Source organism: Armigeres subalbatus, chromosome 3 (genome assembly GCF_024139115.2).
Source record: "Armigeres subalbatus isolate Guangzhou_Male chromosome 3, GZ_Asu_2, whole genome shotgun sequence".
NCBI lineage: Eukaryota > Metazoa > Arthropoda > Insecta > Diptera > Culicidae > Armigeres > Armigeres subalbatus.
Genome location: NC_085141.1, coordinates 58,762,429 through 58,772,648, shown reverse-complemented (window position 1 = coordinate 58,772,648; position 10,220 = coordinate 58,762,429). Strand labels below are relative to the sequence as shown.

At 39.8% G+C, this 10,220-nt stretch overlaps 1 protein-coding gene across 2 annotated transcripts in view; it reads right to left on the bottom strand.

The window, feature by feature from the left end:
* Window positions 1-649: 649 nt before the first annotated feature.
* The window catches only part of LOC134224839 (sorting nexin-27), a 55,025-nt gene continuing 45,454 nt past the window's right edge, over window positions 650-10,220 (bottom strand). For both annotated transcript variants that reach the window (XM_062704441.1, XM_062704443.1), the window contains exons 4-5: window positions 1,186-1,554; window positions 650-1,106 (exon numbers count right to left, since the gene is read on the bottom strand). In XM_062704441.1, the coding sequence (XP_062560425.1) occupies window positions 1,038-1,106; window positions 1,186-1,554 (438 nt within the window). In that variant the 3' untranslated portion in view covers window positions 650-1,037. The remainder of the gene's footprint in view (window positions 1,107-1,185; window positions 1,555-10,220) is intronic.

Sequence of the window (10,220 nt, the reverse complement as noted above, 5' to 3'; positions counted from 1 at the left end):
GGAAATAATTTCTTTTCAAGCCGCTGTGAAATTTTTGCCTCAAGTTGCAGTTGTTCCATTGTTAGGGCGCATATTAAACGAAATACGTCCCAGCCATGATTCTGAAAGCATAAATATTATTTTTGTGGCTTTTTAAAACGTTGAGTAACTAAAATTACATCGTGGAATCGTTGATTATTTGGTCGGGGTTCAGCCAAAGCACATCAAGCGCCAACGAAAAATTACCGATTTTTCTGCTCAAACTTTCGTTTATCAGATTTAATTGATCGTAAATCGTATTGGATATCCCTCAACCCCATAACTGAGGATATCCTACTGCAAATGTATGCTTAAATTGATATGAAACAACTTCCGTTTTTCTTGAACGAACAAAATATCACAAGTCAGTCGAAAAGCCGCTTGGTGCGGTTTGGTTGAACCCCGACCATTTGTTGCATAGCACATTTTTGCTATCTAAGATCAAAATGTTAAAATAATTATTATTTCTGAGCTTTGTATTAATTATCGGATATCGACCCGATATCGATATTCAAAACTCGATATCGAAACGATATCGATATTTTATTAATCCGATATCGATATTATCGATAAATGCTACATCGTCACAGCCCTAACATAAATCTTAACTAATGCGAACTAATATACATACTTTTTGATTGATAAAATCACATATACTTTCCTTGTTAGGACGTCAAGATTACAAATTAGTTTACGTTAGTTATTAGGCAAAACCATTCGAATACTTGAAAATTATACTTTTTTTGAAAAAGTTTTGGTTATAATAAAATATAGACTGTTTCCTTTCTCCACTTGAACAACATCGATTTTTATAATTTGGAGCAACAGAAAATGCCGTCACTTTTAACCACTATAATTCAATCCTGCTTTACGTCAATATTCGGATTTGTTAATGGAACCTGCTGATCATTTCACAAATAAATTATATTAGATGATATATAATTTGTCTAATTGCTATACTATTCTGCGCCTTCGTCGTGTCCAAAAGCTTTTACACAGTCGGATATCCGTCAAGTGACTTACTCTCCAGTGTCATCCCATGATCGTTCTTCCATTATCCTATCGAAACAATCCGCCAAAAATGCGTGCTGCAAATATATTCATACCAAAAATTCAAATTATGGTACAATCCCATCAGCATTACCGAATGCTATTATCAATACTCACATATGGCGTAAAGACCTTCACCCACCGCGGAGGTTTGTCAGATCTACTGTACTGGAAGCAGAATGCCATCGATTCTTCGTCGCTTTCCCAGCGCGAAATGGTGTTCCATTGCAATTCCACAGTTTGCGCCTCCAAGGCACCGTCCTCTCGGCAGGCATGCAGCCTGAAGCTCTTCATACCGATAGCCGGTACGACGTGACCTTCCTTGCGGCTATCGCAGGCGCAATGCGGAAACACGACGTCCCCGTAACCGGGCAGGGTTCGCGCTAGCGTCAGATATTCGTCCGCTTTTTTGGAATCCTGTAGGGCTTTCAGTTCATAGAGGCGCCCATCAGCACGGATGTTTCCCCGGTTCACCTCGTCAACGGCCTGAAATGTTGGTAATAATGTTAGCGCGATAATCTTTATTCCTGAATTTAAACAAGAAACATAATAATCTACCTAGCGCTGACAATGCCAACTCAAAAAGGTAAAAAATATCGCTAGCTCACGTTCTAGGTTTGTTCTACGAATTAAAATATATGGTTTGAGTACACGGTCTTAAAAAAATATCTTCCTTTTACTTCCACTAGTTTGCAAACTTTGCAAAACAAACTGTTCCGGGATCATGCTTTTATAAGCTGAGAGGCCTTCAAAAAGGTTTGCCATAGAAGACCAGGAAAAGTGATTAAAAATAGTCGCGCAGGTAGATTTTATCTCTCTTACTCGATATCTACAATATTGAATAAGGACGAGCCCGCATTGAGCTAAAGAATACTTGTGGTTTCAGAATATCGAATCTAGAATATTTAGGTTCCACGAAAATCTGTTTCGTTCTTGTGGGAAAAAACATGTTTCTGAAACAATTGCTTGGATTATTTAAATCTATGTTACCAATCCACAGATGCCAAGTTCGATTCTCGATCAATTGGGATGGTTTCGATTGGGAAATGTGCTCAACTCTTTGGGCATAGTATATCCTTTGTGCTCACCATATAATACACATAGTTAAGCATTTGATCGGCCTGAAAAAGCTTTCAATTGATTTACTATGGATATACTAATAGAATTGTTGAAAAGTAGGTCAAGTTACAGTTGTCATGTAAAAGCATTGGAGAAAAAGAAGATAGCCAGGGTTTCTTCTAAATGAGGGCCCCACGGAAACCTGTTATAAATAACCGGTTCGTTGTCAAACCATCGAATGGCCTCATTCCACACAAGATCATGCTTCAAAAACAATTTCTTGAATTTTGATACCCATATTGCAATGGTTTATTTTGAGTGCGTTTGTAACCACATGATGCCCCACGGAAACCTGTTCCAGGATAACCGGTCCGTTGTCAAACCATCCTATGGTTCAATTACTCATCAGATGATGTAATCATGATATTCAAAATAAGTTTGTGACCACTTTAGGCCCCACGGGAACCTGTTCCAGGATGACCATTCTGTTGTCAAACCATCCTATGATTCAATTACTTATGATTTTTGAATTTTGATACCCATATTGCCAGTTTTTTTTTTTTCAGAAAGAATTTGTGGCCACTTAAGCCCCACGGGAACCTGTTTCCGGAATAACCGTTCAGGGATTAAATAGTAAGATGGTCCTGTAACGTAGTTAAGTTTTATTCTTTAAATTTCCAACACGCAGAGAAAATCTACCTTTTTGAACTAAAAAATAAAATTATTGAAGTATTTTTTAAACTCAAATATTTTATTTTTAAAATTAAAACTAAAATATATTTAATTCAAAAAATTTCATTGTTGTTTCTACTGCAATCCAGTTTTTTTTTTGCCCCTTTGGATTGCTATGATCGGGGTGGGTCGGTTTTTTGAAAATTAACAAGTGATTATGCCGGAAGAATTAGTCTACGTTGACCAAATAAACACCGGACTGTAGGAATCAGCTCACATAATCTTCTTGGAAATTTTCAGGAACGTGTTTTGGTCAGTCAAGTCAGTCAATAAAGATGAAGTTTTAGTCAACATTAAGGTCTTATAAAACTTTGTCTTATTAGTGTTGTATTAGTCATTGTTAGATAGCAAGCAGTATGAAAATACAATAGAAATGTCAAGTCTTGCCTTAAAATCGCTGGTTTTCTTCTAGCTATCAATCTTTATTTCCTCTTCGATCTATCAATCGCTATTTTCTTCTTCTATATATCAATCTCTACTTCAATCTTCTATCTATCTTTTGATAGCATTTCTATATAAATCGATTTAAAAATTAAAAGTTTGATTAATTAAAAAAATTATCTGAAAATCATTTTTAATTTTTCTGTTCAATAGTAGTAGTAGTTTAGTAGTAGAGACCCAGGACGGGATGGTTCGATGTGGAGTGCCAGAGAGTGACAGACGAGAAGAACGTTGCCAGAAGCCGGATGTTGGTGTCAGGTACCCGATCGAATAGAGATCGGTACAAGGAAGCAAGAGCAGCCGAAAAACGAACCCACCGCAGGAAGAAAAAAGAGTACGAAGAACAAGTGATTAGTGAGGCGCAGGAAAAAATGGAGCAGAACGATATGCGGAGGTTTTATGAGTCTGTCAATGGTGTGCGGAGAAAGACAGCGCCATCTCCCGTCATGTGCAACGACCAACAAGGGAATTTGCTGACAGATAAAACTGAAGTGGCTGCCAGGTGGAAGCAACACTTCGAGACTTTGTTGAATGGAGGAAGTGACGGTGCATCGGTGAACAGAATAAATATTAGCGACGATGGACAAGCTGTGGAGTCACCTACACTAGATGAGGTTAAAAGAGCTGTCAAAGAGCTGAAAAACAATAAGGCTGCGGGAAGGACCAGCTCCCGGCTGAACTTCTCAAACATGGCAGTGAGCAGCTTTATGAAGTTCTGCACCATATTATGTCGAAAATATGGGAAGACGAGGAAATGCCTGCTAGCTGGTTGGACGGCCTCATTTGCCCTCTCTTTAAGAAAGGGCACAGACTGGAGTGCGCCAATTACCGAGGAATAACCCTCCTTAATTCGGCGTACAAAATTATGTCCCGTATTTTGTTCAACAGATTGAGACCGCTTGAAGAGTCCTTCGTCGGCGAATACCAAGCAGGTTTTCGTGAGGGCCGATCAACGACGGATCAAATGTTTACCCTGAGACAAATCCTTGATAAATTCCGGGAGTACAACTTGCAGACACATCATCTGTTTATTGATTTCAAGGCGGCGTACGACTCAGTGAAACGGAATGAATTATGGCAAATTATGCTTGAACATGGTTTTCCGGCGAAACTGATACGGCTGATTCGTATAACGTTGGACGGATCGAAATCAAGTGTAAGGGTTGCGGATGAAATATCGACGTCATTTGTTACCTTAGATGGATTAAAGCAGGGTGATGCACTCTCGAACCTACTGTTCAATATAGCGCTCGAGGGAGCGATTAGGAGAGCTGGTGTGCAAAGAAGCGGTACCATTATCACAAAATCGCATATGCTCCTGGGATTTGCGGACGATATCGATATTATCGGAATTGATCGCCGCGCCGTGGAAGAGGCTTCTGCGCCTTTTAAGAGGGAGACAGCGAGGATTGGACTCACGATCAATACCAGCAAAACGAAGTACATGGTCGCTGGCAATCAACGTGGGTTCATTAGTGGTGGTGGTAGCGAAATAGTGCTGGATGGTGAAAATCTTGGAACATTAGTGACGTGCGATAATGATGTTACCCGCGAGGTGAAAAGGCGTATTGCAGCTGCAAATAGGGCTTATTACGGACTTCGTAACCAGCTTAAGTCCCGTAGTCTGCAAACGAAAACAAAACTCGCGCTGTATACTACTCTGATCCTTCCGGTGGCTTTATACGGCCATGAGACATGGACGTTAAAGGAGGCTGATCGGAGAGCTCTCGGAGTGTTTGAGCGTAAGGTGCTGCGGACAATACTCGGCGGTAAACAGGAGAACGGTATCTGGCGGCGTCGCATGAATCACGAATTGTACCAGGTGTATAAAGGGCTGGATATTATTTAGCTTATGCAACACGGCAGACTACGGTGGGCTGGTCACGTTGTTCGTATGCCGGAAGAACGACAAGCGAAGATAATATTTAGTAGAGAACCCGGAAGAGGCCGCAGGCTTCGTGGAAGGCCGCGTACACGATGGCTTTTTGCAGTTGAAGAGGACCTGAGGGCGCTCAATGTTCAGGGCGACTGGAAGCGATTGGCCCAGGATCGAGTCCAGTGGAGAAGGATACTCCATTCGGCGTAGGTTCATCGAAGAGCTGTAGCCCATCAAGTATCAAGTATCAAGTAAGTAGTAGTAGTTTAAAAGGCTGAATTCTAGGTCGCTATGAAGTTGTGGCCATCAGAACCAATGCAAAGATCATGAAAAAAGTAAAAGTGTTAAGCTGAAACATAAAATTCAGATTCTTTTCATTGAGTTAATTTTGATTTTTTTTCACTGCATCGACGTTACTATGTTGAACTCTCCAATCTAAGACAAATCCTAATAACTCCTTCCTCCGATTAACCTGAAATTTTTATATAAGAATGTTGAAATGTCATTTGTGTTTCCCTTATTCCATTCTACAGGGTGGCCACTGAAAGTCGATTTTCGAATTCCCGGTTTTTTCCCGCTTTTCCCGGTATTTTTTGTCAAATTTTCCCGGTTTTAATTTAACTTGAAAAAAATCAGGGTAAGAGTTTTTATACTTTTACTAGATATTTTATTTTCTGACCAAACTGGAGGTCAGTTTTATATCGAAGCGACTAATAGGGGAACTGCTCCTTGAATTCATACCATGTACCCAAATCAATACCACCCAAAAACAAAGAATTGGTGCGCAAATTGTTTCATTTCTTATTTTTGTGATTTTTTTTCAGCAGTGAGCACGCTGGATAACAACAAAACACGACACAAATTGAGCCTAAATTGCCTGTTTTGTGAATGTTATTGATATAGGAGCATGTTATTAATAACGGAACAGATACCCTAATTTGTAACGAACCTTTGAAATAGAGACATTAAATTACCAACAACGTGTTATGCAAAAATAGTTTTGTCACAAGGCACACTGCAATTGTGCCATGCCGTTAGTGTTAACGTGTTAACCGGCATTTAATCAATATCGTATTGTAATTCTACATTGACACCTAATTACAATAGGGGTATTCACTTAACATCGTAGGTTGCTGCGTATCTGATTAAAAAAAAATTTCACACTCAATCACAAGGGACATATTTCAAATCGCCTAAGAAACATCTCAATAAACAGATACGCAGCAACCTACGCCGTTAAGTGAATACCCTTAATGATTTGATTTCCTTCATTATTTGCAGAACATTCGTATTTTTTTCTTGCATGCACAACTTTTGTTAGTTTCTGACAGTGCCAATGGAAATTGCATGCCAGTCTAGTATGGTTCTTTCTTCTTAGAGCATAATATTTACAGAAAGCAATAAAACCTATAGTATCTATAGTACGTATAGTATAGCCGATATATTTTTAATGTTCAGCTCTCGGTTTGATCTTATTCAGGCTATTTCAAATAATTCCTTTCTGAGTTTCATCAGTTATTTTTTAAATTATCGCAAAATTATGTATTATGATTTATGACATATGGCCGGGGTTCTACCAAATCACACCAAGCGCCAAAAAAGTACTCATATTTTTGACCAAGTTTTTGTTTAACAGATTTAATTGACCATAAATCGTATAGGTCCTATACTATAGGATATCTCTCAACCATAACTGAGGATATCCTACAACAAATGTACACACGAATTGATTTGAAATAATTTCCGTTTCCTTTTACGTTCAAATCAGTCAAAAAGCCGCTTACTCGGAATGAAAATGATTTAGTGCGTTGCGTTGCGTTGCGTTGTAACGGAGTATTTCGTAGATTGCATACTGATAGTTGTCATGTATATTATTTACCTTTCTTACCCCAATTGCTTATGGATTTCCATTTGGGATTCAATGGAAATCCAATTAGGGGTCCAAAATGATAAAACATGAAAGCTATCATTGCCGGCCACGCCCATCTTCTCCGTTACTAGGAAAGGGAAGGAAATGATGATATGACATCTACTTAACGAGAGGCCAGCGACTCACCGACGCCCTCATAGATGTCAAGGAATTGGATAGTGGGTAGGGTATGTGGTTTAGGAGTATCATTATAAGCAAATGATAGAAAATTTGTGGAAATACGTTGGGAGTGACTTTGCTAAGAAATTTATGTCACTCCATTATCCTTGCCGATGATTTTCCTCGGATGGGGCGAAGGTATTAGCCTTGCCCTGGCTAATAGCCTAGGTTTAAGCGCCTTTGCTCGCTCACTGAAACGAAAAAAGAGCAAAAAGAAATTAAATTCCCCTTCCCCCCTGAAATGATAGTTTCAATCGTCAATTATGATTAGGACAATAATAGTTCACCTTACCTTAATTCCGCTTTTATGTACGTTCATTCATATGATAGTCAATCCAAGATCCTGTTACTATATTTCGATCAACATCACACATGGCCTTCACAGTACACCCTGTTGTTTTTGTTTTCTTCTCCTTTGCGTTTCTTTGCTTATCCTCTATCTGTAAACTCCCATATACCACTAGATACCAACAACGTACAAAAAAAAAGAGTTTCCGCCGTTCCTCTTTCACAACGCTACCACGATACTATTTCTACCACCACTTCCGTGAAGTGCAAAACCAAACCATTAACGATTGCTGTTAGAGAATAAAATCATTACTCCTTCCACCCTCTCTACCGAGACCACACAACAATAGCACCGACCAGCAAAACCACACAGAGTTCACGCTTCAAACAATAGTTACACATATCCGATAAATGTTAATAACTCATTTCTTTTCTTGTTGACTGTTTTCTTTAAACCGTCTAAGACGAATTAAGTACTGTCCATTTAATTCCACCAGTTAATTTTCGTTATCTTTGCAGATACGTATTTCGACCACAACTGTGTGGTCGTCTTCAGTGTCTTGTACTTGACTCGACTTGAAGAAAACAATCGCAACTTACACTATTTATACTACACTAGGTACCTAATCTAATCTTATTTGCCTACTTTATTTACCTATACAGTAAATTACTTTATTGTTTAGGTAGAAACTTGAAGAGCCAAGAGCTGCCATTTCCCTGATCCTTATTCAACAGCGCTGTTTGTACCTGTCGGTGGATTTCCAAACTCTCAGCTACATCGAGTTTCCATGGGGAAGAGACATTTCTTAAGATTTTAATATTTGATGCCGTAATTGGGTGATTTTCCTTATACACATGCTCTGCTACCTTAGATCTAAATTCGTAATGTAATCCCTTATCTTTTCGCCTTACTCACTTCCGCCATATGTTCCTTGAACCTTATATCTAATGATCTTTTTGTTTGGCCTACATAGATTTTTTCACATTGGGAACAACTTATCTTATAAACGCCTGCCTTATTCAACATTTCTACTTTATCCTTCGTTGAACCCAATAGAGACTTGAGTTGGTTGCTTCTACTGGAGAATACTAGATCGATGCCGAATTTCCTTAGTCGAGGGCGTAGCTGGTTGGTGATGTGTTTATCATATGGGACCGAAACTCTTTTCAGCGGCTCCTCTATCGGTGTCAGCGTTGTATGTCCATTTCGTCGTAGGGTCCTTTCCTTCTTGTTGATGATCGCTCGTATAGTCCTCTCCTGGTATCCGTTGATCTTCGCTGTTTCCAAGATGTATTGTAGTTCCTTCGTTTTTCCTTCTTCGCTCAGGGGTATCGTCTGCATCATGTGGATCATGTGATGATATGCTGCCATTTTATGTTGATACGAATGGTTCGATGTATATGGGATGACTCTCATGATGTTCGTGGGCTTCCTGTAGATTTCGAGGCTCAATGTTGTATTTGCTTCCCTGATGACTAGTAAATCCAAGAAAGGTAGTTTACCTTCTTTTTCCTCTTCGAAGGTAAATTTGATGTCCTTATGCACGTTGTTTATCGCTTCCAAAATCCTGGGTAGATCCTTTCGGTTGATGATGCTGAAAATGTCGTCGACGTATCTCCACCACTTCTGGGGTAGTATTCCTTGTTCTTGTAGGTTGTTCTCCAGATTCGCCATGAACAGTTCGCACAAAAACGGTGATAGTGGATTTCGGTGCTCCTTTCGTCTGTTTGTAGTAGTTGCCACGAAATGTGAAGTAGTTCTCCGTCATGCATAGCCTTGCCAGATTTAGGTACATCTTCACCTTTCCTCGCCATGTTGTTTCCGTCCTTTGTGTTAGCAGCCAATCCTCTAGAAGATTCAGAGCATCTTTCACTGGAACGCTAGGGAACAATGCCGCTACGGTGAATGACAAACAGACGAAAGGAGCACCGATGGGAAATCCGCTACCACCGTTTTTGTGCGAACTGTTCATGGCGAATCTGGAGAACAACCTACAAGAACAAGGAATACTATCCCAGAAGTGGTGGAGATACGTCGACGACATTTTCAGCATCATCAACCGAAAGGATCTACCCAGGATTTTGGAAGCGATAAGCAACGTGCATAAGGACATCAAATTTACCTTCGAAGAGGAAAAAGAAGGTAAACTACCTTTCTTGGATTTACTAGTCATCAGGGAAGCAAATACAACATTGAGCCTCGAAATCTACAGGAAGCCCACGAACATCATGAGAGTCATCCCATATACATCGAACCATTCGTACCAACATAAAATGGCAGCATTTCATCACATGATCCACAGGATGCAGACGATACCCCTGAGCGAAGAAGGAAAAACGAAGGAACTACAATACATCTTGGAAACAGCGAAGATCAACGGATACCAGGAGAGGACTATACGAGCGATCATCAACAAGAAGGAAAGGACCCTACGACGAAATGGACATACAACGCTGACACCGATAGAGGAGCCGCTGAAAAGAGTTTCGGTCCCATATGATAAACACATCACCAACCAGCTACGCCCTCGACTAAGGAAATTCGGCATCGATCTAGTATTCTCCAGTAGAAGCAACCAACTCAAGTCTCTATTGGGTTCAACGAAGGATAAAGTAGAAATGTTGAATAAGGCAGGCGTTTATAAGATAAGTTGTTCCCAATGTGAA